General features: G+C 31.8%; 1 protein-coding gene and 1 long non-coding RNA gene across 2 annotated transcripts in view; both read left to right on the top strand.

Moving 5' to 3' along the window:
* LOC143076075 (sodium-dependent serotonin transporter-like) overlaps window positions 1-6,163 on the top strand; it is a 42,432-nt gene extending 36,269 nt beyond the window's left edge. Inside the window, exons 12-13 of the mRNA XM_076251710.1 lie at window positions 764-931; window positions 3,227-6,163. Coding sequence (XP_076107825.1) covers window positions 764-931; window positions 3,227-3,301 — 243 coding nt within the window. The 3' untranslated portion in view covers window positions 3,302-6,163. The remainder of the gene's footprint in view (window positions 1-763; window positions 932-3,226) is intronic.
* Window positions 6,164-9,234: 3,071 nt separating this feature from the next.
* LOC143076077 (uncharacterized) lies at window positions 9,235-15,169 on the top strand. Its single transcript, XR_012978524.1, has 2 exons — window positions 9,235-9,295; window positions 13,586-15,169. It is a non-coding gene; the product is annotated as an uncharacterized LOC143076077 (long non-coding RNA).
* The last annotated feature ends 5,162 nt before the right edge of the window (window positions 15,170-20,331 follow it).

Raw genomic sequence — 20,331 nt, 5'->3', positions numbered from 1 at the left:
GCCCCATAACACCCATTTATTCTTCATATAAGACTTAATAGCTCAAAATTTTAGAAGATTACTGATTTTTTTTTTATTTGATTTGAGACCCAAATAATACCAATGCAAATATAAGGTTAAAGTCCGAGTCAGTGTTTTCCCACCATATTTTAAATCACAAATACATGTATCTCAAAAAGAAGCTTCACGACCTATCAATAGTTTTAGCTTATTTTGATCCAATGCTCTAACGGCTTGTAGTATCAATTTTAGATTCTTGATTTATTTAATTTCACCTAAGAACATCCTTTAAGAAGTAAAATCAGGCTTACAATCGATAGAATTAAGGGGAAATCAACTATTCTATATTTTATGTTCAAAACAAAATCATCGGAAGACAGTAAGTTTCACCCCAAATTATTGAACCGATTATATCTTAAATTTTACTCTTTTTGTTTAAATTGACCGAGTAACAGGATGTCCTACATCAAGGAAACAGCAGTAGTCAGAAATCGATGAAGCGAAAACAAATCTGGGTCATAAACCAAAACCGAGGAAAACAACGGAACAATAGTAAAACACTGAACTGCAATAAGACAAACGCCACAAAATATGTAGTCGTTGTCGGTTATATAAAAATGGTCAATTGGCATTACAAAAAAGGTAAGGATAATTTATCTGACATACATGTTTGTTCTTCTGAAATAGAGTATTTATTATTTTAAGACACTGTTAATCATGTCTTATGTTCAGCCTATACAATCACTTATCTATTGTTTTTCAGACACTTTTTATCATGTCCTTAGCTCAGCCTATGCCACCCCAGTATGGGACGTATGATTTTCCAACCTGGTCCTACACGTTAGGATGGTTTATCGTTTCATCGTCACTATTGTGTATACCAGGTTACGCAATTTATTTGTTCTTTGTAACTCCAGGAAGTACGGCAGAGGTATGTTTTATAGCATCTTTATAAGGGGTTAATTTGCATTCGTTATTGAAAAAGAGGGACGAAAGAAACCAGAGGGACAGTCTAACTCATAAATCGAAAATAAACTGACAACGCCATAGCTAAAAATGAAAAAGACTGAGTGAATAAAACAATATGTTGGTAAAGATCGAGGTTAATTGATATTGAATTCAACTTTTACCTTAAGGATGAACTTAGGTGAAGTTTTGGAATTTGTGTCAGATATTCGGACTCCTTGGTGTTTTTCTATACGATACAAGGTAAAATATTTTGCCTCATATCACCCATTCATCTTTTCATATAAGATTTAATCGCTCATAACAGGTCATTTAATAAAATTCTTGATATCTTTCTTTAGATTTGAAACCCAAATAATACCAATGCAAAAATAAGGTAAAATTCCGAGTCAGCCTTTTTCCGTCATATTTTATAAATCAAATATCTCGAAAGGGAGCTCCATGACATATCAATATGCTTAAAGTATCAATTTTAAAGTCTTGATTTATTTAATTTCACCTAAGATCACCTAAGTACATCCTTAAAACGATTTACAATTTACAAACACAGATTTGGTTTAAATCATAATTTTGTGCCTTCGCAAAATATCTGCATCGATTAGCCTTTAGATTCGGAAAAGGAATGGTCTAAACGATTATCTCTACTCACTAAATAAAGTCGGGAGAATATGTTAAAAACATCTATCCCATCGAATTGGGAATATATGAATATACATCTACAGTAAAGTATGCTTCTTATATTGATCATGACTTACATCTAGAAAATTACAAATAGGGTAGCTTAAGAATAAAAAACAATACATAAAGAATGAATTCAGCTTTCAGTTCCAAAAATGTTGTTTCTACAAATGTATCTAGCAGTGTTCAAGTAGATCCTTCATATTGAGTAATTATCTCCAAATGGATAAAATGTTCCTATCATGCTTTCCTTACATTTAATAGAGGATTGTTGCTTACAAGAAACCTATTGACTTAAGGATGTATTTAGGCGAGGTTAGGTGAAATTTTATAAATTAAGAATTTATAATTGATACTATAAGCTGGTAGAGCATCAATTAAGGATACAAATAAGGTAAAATTATTGATAGGTCATGGACCTCCTTTTCGAGATATTTGAGATTTAAAACATGGCGGTAAAAGGCTGACTCGGACTTTTCCCTTTTATTTGCATTGGTATTATTTGGGTCTCAAAACAAAAGAAAGAAATTCAAGAATCTTCTAACATTTTGGTAAATGACCTTTCATGAGCTACTAAGTCTTATGTGAAAAAAATAAATGTGCGTTATGAGGAAAACTATTTGACATTGTATTGTGTGGAAAAACACCAAGGAGTCCGAACATTTGACGCAAATTCCAAAACATCACCCAAGTACATCCTTAAAGGGTTTTCACATATGTCCCAATTATTCGTAATTACAATCCCGTCCGCCTTTCTTTATTGTTATATCACTGAATGAGACTGATCAAAGAAATATCACTTATGACTGATGCAACTAATAACGTAGGATTTGCTCTTCCTTAACATTAGATCTTACAAATTTGTTGGTGGGGGTTTGTGTTGTTAAGTCCATTACTTTCTATCTTGTGTTTTGTGAACTTGATTGTCTTCTTCTTTCAATTTTTCGAAGGTGTTGTCAGATTCTCTTTACTAATAATGAATCCCTTTTTCGTTTCTTCTGCCTTTCCCTTTACCTTACATACTTTTAACAGGAGATAACACTTTATTTGCGTCCGAATCTATTTTGTAAATTATCTTTCACCAGAACGCTTAAAACCCCCCAAAAATTGAAAATCAATGATTTATTTCGGTTGGTAAGAAAATAGTAACAAAACTATCGAATTTATAAAAAAAATCGAAAGAGTGAGAGTCCATTAAACTTGACAAAACAAACACTACACTACAAGAACCTTCGAAACAAATGGAACACAAATGTCATATTTCTCAGGTGGTTCATGTATCATCCGCGGAAAATGGTGTGTTTTTATCTTATTTCATAGCTATCTAAACAAACCCCACCTGTATGCTAGTTGGTCTTAGTTCCTTTAAACTGACAATACTGGGTAAACAAATTAAACAAAATAACGTTTTCAATTTAGAAAATAATATAAATTTACTGAATCAAAGGTTTCAACTCCTCCATGCAAATTTCATATCTTTTGTTTCATTTGTTTTGCCTTGGATCATTATCGTATCTGATAAATATTGTTTCACAAACACGAGATTTGCACCTGAGAATGATGAAATTTTTTTTTATTGCAGCGTCTAAGATCTATGGTAGTCCCAACAGAGGTACCCAATCATTCCGATGATGTTGTTATCCCGGTGCAGCTGTAGTTGTTTATCTGTAATCATTAGAATAACTTCAATTATGTTGATATTGATTAAATAAAGAGAAAAGTATATACATATACGATGCAAATGGAAAAGTTAGTTATGTGTACCATAAGATGGTACTTAGATATAATCATACCATGGTGAAAGGTATATTATGTAACGAATTGAAGAACTTCCTCCATAATTTATTTCAATGCTGTGAAGTAAATATTCAAAACGAAGCTAGGAAGTTGATCAGGCGTTTAGTTTTGCTTTCTTGGGAATATCTCAATTATTTATTTATGAAAATATGATGAGTCTGGTTGGTGCGTAACAGGCGCAAGGTACATACTAACATACCAATGATAGATAATTGTTCGGATTCCAATTTATGTACAAGACACAATAAATAAATAGACTATGTAGAAAATAGTTTGATCGAGTCACTATTGGCTTGATTGTTCTTTATTGTTAGATACCTGGAACTCATAATCGTGTTGGTTTTATTTTATAGTCGTTGACAAAATCAAAAATCAAAAGTATGTTTATTTTTTGTGGAAGATTGAAATCCACATATCTGAAAAATTGTCAAATGATTATACAGTTCATTTAAGTGTTATTAATGGTGATACTGTTGATTAAATTTGTCATTATATGGTGATGCACCATGTGATTTTATTAAATCAATTGCATATCTATTTGTTTTCATAGAATTCCAGATTCCATGTGTAATGATAGAAATAATCAATTATAGAATGAATGTGCACAATATATGCTTATTTAGATGATTTTTAATCAGCGTCTACATATTTTAAATGACTTAACAGTAGCAGAAAAATTGATAGTATGCTTGCATTTTAGTTTTTCATTGTTATATTTAATATACTAGTATTTAATAGTCAGTTGAACTTTGAAACCAGTTAACAAATTATTGCAGTTCATACACTCTATGTAAGAATTGAAAGTCATCATTTCGGCAATACCAAATGTACATTAGGGGCCCCGTTGGCCATGTGGCCTATGTAGTCCATCTCGAGTATCACTATGCTTTCAACACCAGTTCTGTTCTGTTTGAACCCCGCACGTAGCAGGTTCGACTTTGAAAATTGTTGACTATTAATACCAGTGTTCCTGCTAAAGTAAGATTGTTTTTATTCGGCGGCAGATTACTTTCCAAAATAAAATGACCGTCACAAAATAGCAAATACAAATGTAGTTCTCAAACTGGTTCTTAGCATCAACAGTCCAAAAGAATAATGCCAGGTAATTCGTTAACATCAAAAATGATTAACCAAAAGATGCGTACCTACTATTTCAGGTTTGTTAACATCAAACTCTTTCTTGTATATGTCTGTTTGTGAAATGAATATTCCTACGGTGAGTGAAAATTTAGTTCTTTTTTTATCAGTTAACTCATATATAATATGTTTAATGTTATGGCTAATGTACCGCCAACTTTTATTTTAAATGACACTAAATAGGTTAATTATTTACTTGAACTGTATTAAATGTGTCAATGTAATGTTAATGTGCCCTCCTTTATTTTCACTTTCTTTTGCTGAAGTTACACAATACAACTGTAGCATTTTACAGAACAATCTATATGTATTGTTGTATTGATTTAACTACAGTAACTTCTATTGTAATTCGTTAAATGTGTTTTTTAAAGCACTGTATAGTTTGATTATGCCTCTATCTTATTATGATTTATAACGGGACATAGTATCAGAGTGCATCTCCTTTTTAAATTTATTTTATTATAATGTTAATATTTCTGATACAAATGAGAAATTTGTAAATACAGTTTTATCTATTTGTACCGTATATGATGCGTATCATTTGTCTGTACATTTATAAAATATAATCAGCTTATTACATCACATTGTTCTTATCAGATGTTTTATAAGCCATAAGTTATAATATCAATCTTAGACCCGAACGTTCGAGGGCTTAACCGATGGCGATCATACATATAAAAAATGTCGACGTCATTTTATAAACTTTCATAATATATACTTCTACATAGAAAAATAACTACGCAATTTATTATGCACGTCAACAACATAGGCAGTTGAAAATATTTAATCTTATTTAAGATGAATTACATTGTACAATTATAAGACGTCGTTTTATATTTTAGGATTTCATACTAATATTTTTGAACGACAAAACTGTATTTGAGCATTATAGGAATACTTTGAATTGAGAAATAGCTCGTAACTTTCTGTTACTTTTATAGAGCATATAAATATCATAACTTTGAAAAATATAGAAATGTATATATTGTATTAAATGTTTTACTTTTCCCCTTAAAAAATTCCTTTTTCCTTATATGTGTCTTTCATTCTACTATGTTACATTTTTTTCATTTTGTTCGTAACGTTGATGTATTTTTCTGATGTGATAATTGCCATGCAATAACGTTACCAACAGGCATGTGAATTAACATCCAAGAAAAGAACATCTCTTTATATAACCGCGCTTTGCACTGTTTCGGAAAATATTATTTACATAATCTAAATTTTTTTCATGATATGGTAAAACCGTGTAAGTTATATACTCCAAGCATTTTCCCATCAGTCAAGTATTAAACAAGTAACAGATATACTAAAAAATTGTCTTATTTGTAAAGGTTATATAACACTTTCCTGTTATCCTGATTTTATTTTGACGGAATGGTAACGCTAAAATTATTGTTCAAATCACGATTATTTTTTGGACCTCTTAGCGATCCGCGTTTGAGCTATGATTAATCTTATTAGAAACAGAGATTGCGGCTGAGTAATAAAAAAGACAAAAAAACGTTTAATTATCAAACACAAATCTTTATGTTATAACATTATAAGAGAATAATGGTGTATGTATATAAAGAATAAAAAAATAACGCGGGGTGGGGTGGGGGGGGGGGTGGAGGTGGGAGGGAAGGTGGAGAATAAAAGCACAAAAAAGGATTGGGTAAAAATATGAAAGAACATAGGCAAGAACAGAAATGTATGGGTAAGATAAATCAATAATAGAGAAAATTGGTATAAAAAATGAGGGGAGGGCCCTACCCTTCTAGATCATCATACACATGCATTATCTAAATACATGAATGCGTTGTTTGATTAACGATACGTAAATGAGGATCGGGTGGTCTCTGTAGGATAAAAAAATCATTTATCTATCGTTAACAGTCAAAAAACTAGATTTACAGTTTATTAGTAATTCCGTCGTAAGTCGTCGAGTTTAAAAACACTACACATTATGAAAAATAAATTACATAAAAGGGCAGAAAATATAGTTTGTTTAGGTTGAGGCGGTGACAATCTATCTATAGTATATATATTTCTGGAGGAAAATTACGGAACAACTCATGTGTGCTGTTAGATAACCAACAACTCATTTGTGCTGTTAAATTACGGACCTCAATCATCGATTTTGTCGTGGAAAATCGAGTTTTACATAGAAGTTAATTTAATGTAATTGGAAAGGAAAATTGTGATTTTTTTTAAATACCCGATAATGTTTCATTTAATCAATCTTTTACAAATTACATTAAAATTATGATAATGTACATGTAGACGTTGATTTGACATTTGGCAGTAATCATTTGAAATATTTGATTAATAAGTCTACATAGTTTTTTCGCCATGTCTAGAAATTTAAATATATATAATATGTGTTTGTTTATAAACTCAATAAAGATATATTATAATTGGAAACATTTTTTGTTAATTATGCACAGCATTATATCTCTTCTTTTGTCAGTGTATTTATTTCAGCCAAAGCCCAAACATCTTGGTCAAATATAACATGCAGGGAAAATCCTAATAACATGTACAGCACAGTTTATCTTTAAATTTGAACTGTTACTGTATAAAGTAAAATAACGAAAATACTGAAATCCGAGGAAAATTCAAAACTGAAAGTCCCTAATCAAATGGCAAAATCAAAAGATGAATTACATCAAACGAATAGACAACAACTGTCATATTCCTAACTAGGTACAGGCATTTTCTTATATAGCGCTAAACCCCTAACTTATATGACAGTCGCATAAAATTCCATTATATTGACAACGATGCGTGAACAAAACAGAAATAATACGTAAAAATGTCAAAAAAGGGGTACAGCAGTCCTCACCGTGTCACAATCTCCATCAAAACAAAAACAAACAAATAGTTAACAAAGAAGCACAAAAAAGCATATATCAAATTTAACGACCACGTTCATTGCTCACTTATTTATGAGTGTCTTTCTTTGAAATTCCCTTTTGGTTCGGAAATCTCGATCCAAATTGTCTCTCCTTTCCATTTCCCGTTTCCTTTGATTGACTTTTAAGTGTGTAAGTTCTCTTGTAATACTTTATACAGGTATAGACAGGAAAGGGGGGATAAAAGTACATTTCTGTATTCAGAAATTTTTGCATGTAGGGTTTACCTACAGTTACTGCTAATAAAGCGAAGGAAAGACCATCAAATCTACAAAACACTACACATAAAACATAGATTAAGCAACACGAACCCCACCAAAAATCCAAGATGAACTCAGATGCTTAGATAGGGTACTTGCAATATATTTGTCACCTGTCGTGCTGTTTAAGCAAGAACTTAATTTTCTTGAGTTTAGTTGAGCTATACCGTCTCTCGTGCTTTACAGATTGTTTCAATATCTCTTTTAATCCGTTTCATTCTATCACTTGTTCTTGTTCTGTTATGGGAAAACAGCTACAAGCTTTGTAACAAACACTATCTACATATCCATTTCAAATAAAAGTACTTTACATCAATACCTATTAACGTTTAAGTTCTCTTATTGGCCCTATTATAAACAATTTAAAGTGTATACTGTCTGATTTTTCCCCCATCTATACGATTTGAATACATCATTTTGTACAATTCAAGATGAAAAAAGCGAAAAAAAAAATAATTTCACAAAATAAAAAGTAAGATTTTTAAACCCAAACCAGAAATACTCTTATCATGCTTATGGCAAACTACACAAAGGACGAAACATGTATGTCTCTACATTATGTTTTCTCCTAACTTGTAGATTTATCTATTTTCGGAGACTCACGATCAGTTTAAAGGGATGACATTACAAAAGTAGAACATGAAAATGACCTTAATATCATTAAGGTTTAAATTATAACGGTTATGCAATGAAAATGAAAAATAAATATCAAATATTAATATCAAATCCTACATAAACCATTTATAGTTTATTGTTCTCATGTTAAACCTAGTTTGAAACCTACCTTTTTTCTTGATTTGCTGATCGATAGGTTCTGACAAAGCCAATAATGAATTTGAACTTCAAATTACATGTTATTTTCCAAATATCTTTTTGAATAAATATTTATTCTATGTACATATTGGTCTTACTGAGTGTCTACATTTCAATGATTTTGCGAAGAGGAAAACGTAAGGATATTCATAAAAATCATATAAAAATTATATTTGCAAATTGATACATGACTTTAAAAACAAAAATTACCCAGAAACTATATATAAAAGCTCTGTTCTACATAACATGTAACTGATGACAATTTTACAGGACCCATTGGTCCATATTAACAATAAACCTCTATCTTTTTTTCTTTAAATGTTTATATGATAGCTACAGTAACTGTTTTGAACGGTATCCCCGGCGTCACCTCCTAGTCTTTAAAACTGAACAATAAACAATAAAAACAATGCATTTGTTTATTCTCTGTAAACTGGCATTAAATCGATATAAAATAAAACTATATTATATGTTCTACAACAAAGAGAAAAATGTTGTAAATCTAACCATCTGTAGTTAATAAGCAACCATGTGAGAGTTATTGAAATTCACATAAGTAAATTAAATAAAACTTTAACCTTAAAATATTTTGAAAAATGTGGAAAACTTAATATCAATCTGAACAACTGAATCATTTAAATAAATATACACGTATATATATATATATATATGCACTACGTAACATTAGAAAACAGTACTTAAAAACCATTGTACATAAACATATATTGCGTGAACAGGCTGTAGACGGTAAGAACTTATGAAATTATTTATAAAAGTTGAAGACAATATATTATGTCTCCTATCGCATTTTTCTGTTTTTCTGTTAATTGATTTGTATCAGATCACAAAAAAGACAATGACAAATACGTTTAAATTTTATAATAATGAAAATAATCATATTAAAAAAAATATTTTCAATATTTAATTTCATTACAATTAATTAATGACGACAACGACGAGGGCTTTGGGGTATTTTTATTACCATCAGAGCAAAGAATTTCCGATACGATTTCAAATCCCCCCTTAAAAATAATTTTAAAAATGTGAGATAACTTGTACTGTACAAATTTGTGGTCCCAAAGGTAGGTCATTCCTTTTCCTTCAGTGGAATTTTAAACCGTGCCCTTTAAAATTGTAGGAACCAACCAGCACTGTGTAACCACATACACCACTAGACAGTCTTGGCTTTACACAAATATTCCTTTCGTTAGTCGATTGATAAGCCCAATGTGTTGTTGAATTTTATCTGACTGCATGGGAAGTATTAATCATCCTTTTTCCATGTTAAAACCCTGCTGTGTTTAATGTCTTTTATCTTAACGAATGATATTCATGACACACTATATAGCTACATCGTGTACTGTGTTACAAGTCTAGATAAAGACATCGAAAAAGGACATCGATTGACCAATGAAAACTGTATTTTACATAGCTGTCTAGGTGGTTTACTAGAGTACATTGTGGCTTCGCTACAATGTAACAATAACATGGGTTCAAATCCAACTGACCGAAAAAAAAGTTCTAGCATTGTTACCTACATTTGAGACGCAGTATATATACACTGTAGTGTTAGAAAATATTAAGATTTTTTTTTACAAGAATAACGTATAATATTGCAACAAGAAACAGTGCTTTTTATTGAAAAATAAATACATATGGATTGACTAAATTTAATTTGTTACCATAATCGCCGTTTTTTTAGTATTGTCTTTTAAAGTATGCTGCAGTTCAGTACTTCTAAATTAACAATAGTTCTTTCCACTCAATCAATTCTCACTTCACATAAATCCGTCATGTGAAAACATCTGAAAAGTGGGCGGTAACTTGACTTGTATATCATATATATGGGAGATTAACAATACGTTTACAGTAAGATGGCAGGGTGAAAATAAAAAAGGGTCAATAATGAAATTGAAATCTGAAATAAAAAATCGCCCAAAGTCACATGCGAAAAATAAATATAAAGATGTCAAAATATTTGCATATGACCTTTTTAACTTCAACTTTGAAAATTGACTATCTCAAAATGCCCTCTTCAGACCGTTTTCAATGTGTTCAGGCTGAAATATAAGTTTACCTGCGTCATAATGCAATAATTGTGATGACACTCTTAGATACATCTTACGTGGTGTCTCATATTACGGATGTCGAAGCAAAACGACAAACCATTTGCAACAAACTCCCTTTATGGACCTTCTAAAAAAGTAACAGTATGCGTGTTTGTAAATGTTAAGTGGATCACATCGCCCCTTCATCCTTCCTTGTCAAATTGATTTTATGTAAAAAGTACCACAATGGTAGATGACATTGATTAAAAAATATTTAAATCAATTACTTTTCAAATATCTGCGGAAAGCGTGATCCATGTCTATAACTTGTGTTTAATGTCTTTAGAATGTCTTTTAAATGAACCATTTTTATCTTAACGTATTTTTGACCAAGCAAAAATAAAATGATCTTATAACTCTTCATTCAAATGCATTCAATCTGAAGAAAAATGTATAGTTTGTTAATAGTATATCTTAAATTATCTTTTGAGTTCTATAGATGTTACTTACTAATATATTTCGAAATTTAAACACTTTTAATATAAAAAAGAACAACACATAAGGCTGAAAAAGTTCGATAATTTTACTATTTCATATGCACATAGATTCGTATAATATTTAATTTTCTGGAAACCGTTTTTTTCCCGAACAATTCCTAAAATCCTAAACATTTAGATTGTTAAAAGTAAGACAATTTAAATGTTTAGCATATTGCATTGTGCTTTACAAATGCAATACATATAAAAAAAGAAGATGTGGTATGATTGCCAATGAAACAACTATCCACAAAAGACCAAACTGACACAGACATTAACAACTATAGGTCACCGTACGGCCTTCAACAATGAGCAAAGCCCATACGACATAGTCAGCTATAATAAGCCCCGATAAGACAATGTAAAACAATTCAAACGACATGTATATCAACCTAACACGGAACAAATATGATTTATATGGCTTGTTGATAACCCTCATATTCATACAAATGTTATAATACAAATTCACAGTAAAAAGAGTCCCGGTTTTTTAAAAGACCTTTTCCACAAAATCATGTTACACAGACTTGTGTTCAATTATTTCATAATACCAGTAGACAGTTGAAGTGCTGATTTTATGCACAAATAAAACAAATGAAAGTGTTTCGAAACCGCTATAAGCTTATTAGTTTGACTATTTATAAAAACCAAACAGGATAAGTTTAAGTACAAATAAGGTTATATTGCTTGAAACCCAAGGAGCGATATAGCATGAACTAACAGAACATTTCATATACGTGTATACTATAACACTTATCAGTTCCTGTATGGTATTGTCCGTCATTTATCAGATTATGACGAGTATTTAAAATTCAGTAGACATTTATATATAGGTGAATAGCTAGAAGGATAATTGATCATAATTTGAACAGGTTTTTCTACTACCGAAAGTAGAAGGTCTGTTTCATATCTTCGTAGTGTATCTATTTTCAAATCTCATTCATCGATTAAGAACAGCAAAATGAAGGTAACAAACAAAATCTGAGGTAATAGCGTTAAATCCTAAAAACCAAGACTGTCAGGTTCGACAGGATAAACATTTCATTCGATGCATAACTTAAACAGTATTGCTTTCAAATTAGATATGTCGTATTTGATGCATCCATATCATCCAGGACAGCTGAAGCCTCATATGTTAAAGCCGGGGATGTATGAGAACCGACACAGTTGAAGAGCTGTTTTGCCAAAATAGACCTCAAATAATAGCCAAAAGTCATTATGAATTTAGACTGACGGAGTTGAAAACATGGTTTTCAAACTTTCTAAAATATATAAACGGACAATTTATAAAAGGTTTGTTATAAATCGTTTCATATCAGTATTGAAGTACTGACTACTGAGCTGATGATACCCCTTGGGTCTGATAGTCCACCAGCATCGTTATTGATACAGTGCTGTAAAAAAATAAAAACAACATTTTATAAATATCATACCTATGTTTATACCATGAAATAGTACTGTAAATGATATTATCGTTATTCTAATAGTGAATTACACTAAAACCTTACAGATGTCAACCTCTAAAAATATAAATGATTTACTCTTTCCTGTGATTATTTCAAATTCAACTGTTGTTGTGCAAAAAGGTGAGTATTACTCCTAAAATCATTAATTTATTTATGTAACAAAAAATGAGTACGTGACACAAATAAATCAAATCAATTAAGTATCATCGGTACACCATAAAAAGTACATAAAAGAGCATATATAAATATCAGCCAAGGAAAGTAATTTACTATTAACTGTAAGGGTTTACTAGATTACAAAAAACGCACGAATGAAACGATATGGGTTATTTAATTTGCTAATGAGTGGTTCATCTCATGTTTACAATACTACGTTTCAAATAAAACCAACTGTGATCGTTGTTTTACCAAACAACATAGATTTTTTATGATCAAACGTTTGACTAAGAACAAATACATAATATTTAACTTTTCAAATTTATGAGTAACAGTCGTACCCTAACAGTTATATTGTCACACGATGTCGTATATATGTATGTTTGTGTCAATAAAACACTTTTCTGTGACGCGTTAGATCATACTTTGCTATTGCTGCAGAAAAATGTATAGGATGGCTTTGATTGAAGTCTCAGAGATAATATATATTTACATATTCTGAAATCAAAATTTATTTTATCGGATTAATTTTAATGTTAATAAATGATATAATTTAAAGAAATGAAGAATATTCTTAATTTGAGTTTGCAGGGGCAATATTATGACACTTATCATATCTTCGAGGTTTATTGAATATCAATTTTATTATTTTGTCTAGACATCAGCCTTTCTATGATAACCTAACTTATTGCAATGAAATAAAATAAAATGTTCCAAGGTCGACAGTGTATTTACCTTTTTATCTGCATAGTGGATCATAGATAGATTTTAAATTAATGCTATTTTAATACCAAACATTTTATTGTTGAAATTGACTTCTTTCCTCTACAGAATTGTAAAAGAACTAAAGGTACCAGTGCGGTAATATTGACTCGGCTATTGGATCTTTAAACGAAAACCTATTTATTGGAAAACTGATCAATTAACTTACCTGGAACTAATGGGATACGAAGGTAGAAATAGCAGAAAGAAATTTGTTGATGTACGTATCGTTCGTAGCAAAACTGGACATGCTATATTAAAAGGTTGTTCATTTTATAATTGGACTTTGAACCGAGATTTAAGGCGGTTATCCAAAGATGTAATTGATAAAATTAACACAATAAATTATCGGATGAGACTCGTGTCGTTACAGTCTGCAAACAGAATGAAAAGGAGTGAAAAGTTAGTCAAAACTTTTGATTTACCACCTCTTAAACCAAAACAAGTTACGATAGATTCTACAGGTAAGGATGATAAAAAGATTGTGGATGCAAACATCCCAAAACAATCGGACTATAAAAAAGGATATAATCATTTGTTAGGACTTCGACAAGACATGAGGTCTGCATCGCCATCTGATGGGAGGGATTATAGGAAAATGTTTTATTCCCCTGCACCTCGGTCCGACCAAGATTTTGAAGATGAAAACGAGGACCAAAATGTTACATTGATTGAGAAGCAATCTGGTAGTAATCCCCATATCAAAGTTGAAAAATGTGATGAAAGACTACCACCGGTGGGGAAACCAGTTAAGGGTCCTCCGGAATATGCTCAAAAGAAACCAGAAAGAAGTGCTAGCTCGAATAGTTTAGAAGTTCCATCACCAATGATGAAACGGCGGAGCCAAGATGGGAAGTGCGTAACAGTTCTTACTCCAAATATACAATCTAATTTTAGTCATTCCGAAAGCAGTATTGTAGATGCAATTAAGCAAGATGATGATTCCTCTTTTGAAAAGGGAAGTAACTCAATTATAAAGCCTTTGACAATTACATGTGGTAAGCCAAGATCAACAGCTAGAGGTCAAACGTCAAATCATTTAACGACAAAGAGGACAGTTTCAAGATCTCTATCACCGCGGCCAAGGTTAACAAATAGGACACAAGCTACACCAACGTTGGTGATTAAAGGATCTAATTCTCCGAATTAATATGCAATATACATGCACACATGTGCAATGTACATATTTTGTTTGTTATTGTTGAACCAATAATCTTAAGGCAGTGTTTGTATGCATATTATGTAAATGGCATGTATTTATAAATCTATAATATATACAAATATTATCAATACATCGCTATGGAATCAAACAATTATCTGTAAAGCGGTGAAATCAATATCCTAATTGTTTGTGTCAATTGTTTCAAACACATAATAATATCAATGGATATAGAAGATTTAAAAAAGGGATTAATTAATTACTGTAAGTACACACAGACTGAATACTGCTGATTCCATAAAGCCAACAGGGTTACAGTCCTATTTTGTGGCGACTTATGCTCTGTCATGGATCTTAAATTCTCGATAATCTGGTTTACTTTTCTTCTGCTATGTGTTAGACATACTGATCTTTTTGTCAAGAATGTACAAATATTTTTTCACAGAAATGTTCGTATGAAACTGTCTGTGGCAATAAAAAGATGCTGGACCCTTTTCTGCAAAAAGGTCACTTTAAATGTTGTTATGACATCACCAACATAGTTTAACCCTAAAAGATAATTTACACAATCATATTAAAGTGTATATGTAAAATGTCAAACAATACCCTTATCAAATGGCATTATCAAAAGCTCAAACACATCCAACGAACTGGCAAACAACTCTCGTTTTCCTGACTTGGTTAAGGCATTACATTACGTAGATATCCAGTTACAAATTATCTTTTTTTCACAAAGTCTTGTTTTTTAAATCTGTATATCAATAATTACTAGGTGTAAAAAAGCTACATGTATTATAGCAGTTTTATTTATGATTTTTGAACAACGGTATAGTACTGTTGCCTTTATTTTTGACATAATACTGGAAGCCTAATGCAATTATGTAAGGCAAAACTAAAAAATATAAAAAGTAATGAATGACAGTTTTATACGTATTATTTGAGAAACTGATAACTGCTTTACTTATCATAGGACTCAAAATAGATGGCATTCTCATACATTTTCCAAATAATTCGAAGTCCCTTCATAAGAAACGTATTTGGTAGTAATTTCCCATATTATAAAACTGAAGTATGCGAAAAAGGAAAACTTTATCTCTCAATAACAGTTTCGTGGTTCTTTGCGCTAGGTCAACAATTTTGGTAATATGCAGTATACATGTAGTACCAATATATTGTGTCATTGTATATTGGTTATATACCTGTATACACCACAGTCTTCACAGGAAATATTGTGATCTTACTTGTCTACAATTATTAGTAATACTTATAATTTACAACTTCTGTATGTGCCTGATTTCTCATAGGGTGGGTCTTCGGTTTGTGTAATTAAATGAAATTGCTGTTGACATATGAATTTTACCTCAATATTTTTGATGTCCTTTTGATTAGTTGTTCCCATGGCTGGCGAATTAAAATCAACACGGATGTTAAATCAGAGTTTTTCTATTCCTAGAAATTAACCGGCAAATGCTGAAAACTTTCGTCTGTCCATCATTTTAAATCCTGATTTTGGATGAAACTACAGATAAAAGGGGACATAATGTGGCCCTTAAATTGCGATTAATGCTAGTGCATGTTCACATGAAGATGAACCTAGAGGGTTTCTTAAACTATAATTCAAATATTGTCTAGACACTTCATCAAAATCGTTACCTTGTATTCTGTATACCATTTAGTATGGACACATCCCTTATAGCATTAATACGTTTATTTTTTGCCGTTTTCGATTAAAGAAGATATAGAAAAAACGCTTCCACACAGTATGTATACGGTATTATTTTTATTCACGAAACAAAACTCCTAAACTTTACATGTTATGGCCAATTATTTTTCTAGTTGTCACAATAACGTCGCATTGATTACATGATTTTGATTAGACATTAAGATAAAAGCAGTAAATTGAGGGTGTAATTTACGTTCAACATTGACGATTAACAAATCTACTCTCCCTTTCTAATATACCTCGCAATGTTATGCAAGTATCAAGTATTTAAAAACGTTCGTCTATTGGGGCATATTGGTCTGTACAAGTACTGTGGTACACTTGTCATTATCATAACATTATTCTCCCATATTTGTTCTAAACCTATTTTTCTATTCTGATGCGAGTTATTTTCTATGTTACTTCTGCTCGCCTTTTTCTTCGTACTATTTTTGGAGTGCCTTGATGGTAACCGAGTTGTCCGAGTTGTTCATCCATCTTCATTATTCCCAAGTCTGACAACACAAAAAGCAAGAATACAAAGAAAAATGAAAATTCGTAAATTATCAATTTAAGAAATTCAAATCATGTCAGTTCTGAGATGCTGATACCCCCGGGAATAGCAGTGCACCCGCAGTAGTATCGTCCGATGTGTTATAAAATGTACAATGTATGCTATATACTGTATGACTTCACGTCGATAATCAACGAGAAGAACGTGGACGTTTTACAACGGTTTTCTCGATTATTACTTTCCCCATATATTGGATACCTTTTTATGATCTTTTGCTTGAATTAGTTTTTAATTAGTTGATAGCACGTCTTCTGCTTAAGGAAGCTGGCTTGTCATGTTTTAGATTTTTTTGTCAGATTTTCGGAATCCTTTGGTTTTATCCATTTGAATGCCTTGAAAAAAATTACCCGGTGACCCCCATTTTTCTTTTTGTAAATAATGATAAACCATCTGTAAAAGTTTTATAACATTTTAATTACTTTTTAACAGTTTTTGATAACATCAACTTGTCAATGATAAAGCTATGAAAAGTCAAGAGAGAATATCTTCCCGCCAAAATTTCAATGGCTAATATCTCGAAAACAAGCACGGTGACCTATATATATTTTTTGCTATTTGGATTCTTTTATTAATCCCCTATCTACATAAACTAGTGTTTTGAAAAGTTAATTACTTTGAAACTGAGAAGCGAACTCCCTTAAATAGATAATGATATGTGTTAGTCCATGGCCAAGTCTTAATTGAAGAAGAAAAAAATCCTTTTGGTGTTTCATTTATTAACAAGTAGTAATTGCAGATGGAGGTTTTGAATAAGAAATCAACACAAAAAAAAAAAAACGTATATGTTGTGGGGTTTATTCTTATAACGCAATCGGAATTGATCTAATTTTTCTGTCATCAGATTGATACCCAATCGTTGCATTTATATGAAAGTCCGAATCGCTGTAAATTTATTTTCATTTTCTTGTCTACTGCGTAATACAGGATCTTTTTGCTGATGAATGATAACACTTTCATGTAAACTATGTTGTCTTTCAGTCGGTGTCTTATCAACGTCTACAGAGAAGCATACATCGTACATTTTCAAACACACCGCTCGATACTACTTCTGGTGGACCACCATTCCTGTGGGTATCACAGGAAAGGTAGTCCACCAGCAGTAGTATCGAGCGTTGGAAAACCATTCCTGTGGGTATCACAGGAAAGGTGGTCCACCAGCAGTAGTATCGAGCGATGTGTTGGAAAACCATTCCTGTGGGTATCAGAGGAAATGTGGTCCACCAGCAGTAGTATCGAGCGATGTGTTGGAAAACCATTCCTGTGGGTATCAGAGGAAATGTGGTCCACCAGCAGTAGTATCGAGCGATATGTTGGAAAACCATTCCTGTGGGTATCAGAGGAAAGGTGGTCCACCAGCAGTAGTATCGAGCGATGTGTTGGAAAACCATTCCTGTGGGTATCACAGGAAAGGTGGTCCACCAGCAGTAGTATTGAGCGATGTGTTGGAAAATGTACGATTTATGCTACAATTTGTATGACTTCATGTCGATAATCAACGAGAAGAACGTGGACGATTTGCAACGGTTTTCTCGATTATTATTTTCCCTATGGTGTGAGTTGTTAACCACATATTGGTTACCTTTTTAGGACCTATTGCCTAGAAATGAGTTGTTAATTAGTTGATAGCACGTTTCTTGTTTAAATAGATAATGGTTATTTATGAGTCAATAGCCAAGTTTGTATTGAACTTGATTATTTAAAAAAGAAGAAAAAAATACGTTTGGTGTTGAATTCATTAACAAGGAGTAATTGCAGATGGAGGTTTTGAATAAGAAATGAACACAAAAAAACGTATATGTTGTGGGGTTTATTCTTATAGTCTTGAATTTAGAACGCAATCGTAATTGATCTAATTTTTCTGTCATTAGATTGATACCCAATCGTTGCACTTATATGACAGTCCGAATCGCTGTAAATTTATTTTCGTTTTCTTGTCTACTGCGTAATACAGGAACTTTTTGCTGATGAATGATAACACTTCCATGTAAACTATGTTGTCTTTCAGTCGGTGTTTTATCAACGTCTACAGAGAAGCATACATCGTACATTTTCAAACACACCGCTCGATACTATTTCTGGTGGACCACCATTCCTGTGGGTATCACAGGAAAGGTGGTCCACCAGCAGTAGTATCGAGCGTTGGAAAACCATTCCTGTGGGTATCACAGGAAAGGTGGTCCACCAGCAGTAGTATCGAGCGATGTGTTGGAAAACCATTCCTGTGGGTATCAGAGGAAATGTGGTCCTACAGCAGTAGTATCGAGCGATGTGTTGGAAAACCATTCCTGTGGGTATCAGAGGAAATGTGGTCCACCAGCAGTAGTATCGAGCGATATGTTGGAAAACCATCCCTGTGGGTATCACAGGAAAGGTGGTCCACCAGCAGTAGTATCGAGCGATGTGTTGGAAAATGTACGATTTATGCTACAATTTGTATGACTTCATGTCGATAATCAACGAGAAGAACGTGGACGATTTGCAACGGTTTTCTCGATTATTATTTTCCCTATGGTGTGAGTTGTTAACCACATATTGGTTACCTTTTTAGGACCTATTGCCTATAAATGAGTTGTTAATTAGTTGATATCACGTTTCTTGTTTAAATAGATAATGATTATTTATGAGTCAATAGCCAAGTTTGTATTGAACTTGATTATTTAAAGAAGAAAAAAATACGTTTGGTGTTGAATTCATTAACAAGTAGTAATTGCAGATGGAGGTTTTGAATTAGTATTGAACACAACAAAAGACATATCTATCGTGGGTATAATTTTTTGTAATCTCAAACCAAACAACACACCTAATAATAACAGTTTTTATATAGAAATTGTATCGATGTTCTACACGTGATTAAAGGTTAATTCTATATGTGTTAAAATTTGACACTGGGGTTCATCTATAGATTCACACCTCTAAATTGTCGTAGTCGTCAGTGTGGGGTCTTTCAGTATGATTATATGGTATTAAAAAGGATGATTACATAATACTGAGTATGATAAAAATGAGGTTTTTTTTAATGTAAATAATTAACATACTCCGCCGGATCACATGGCATCACACTATTGCCCAAGCTTAATTTTACAGTTTTCGCTATACTTGAGTGTATGTTTGTACATGTTTCGTAGGTTTGGATATGTTGTGTGTTGTCTATTTTGAAGGTTTTAGATTGTGTCAGTTTCATAAATTTTTATTTGATTTTTGCCATGTGACACATAAATCACTTTTGTATAATCTAGTTTTACATTCATACACAATGTTCCTATGGCTTTTTTGATCAACTGTTCAAATTTGCTTTTTATCGCGGTAATTTTGAAAGAGAAACGCAAGAACAAAACAGGTAAAACTGTTTCATCTCTTTATAAATTTATACGCTTATAGCC

Source organism: Mytilus galloprovincialis, chromosome 5 (assembly GCF_965363235.1).
Source record: "Mytilus galloprovincialis chromosome 5, xbMytGall1.hap1.1, whole genome shotgun sequence".
NCBI classification, from domain to species: Eukaryota; Metazoa; Mollusca; class Bivalvia; order Mytilida; family Mytilidae; genus Mytilus; species Mytilus galloprovincialis.
This window is presented reverse-complemented; position numbering and strand designations above follow the sequence as displayed.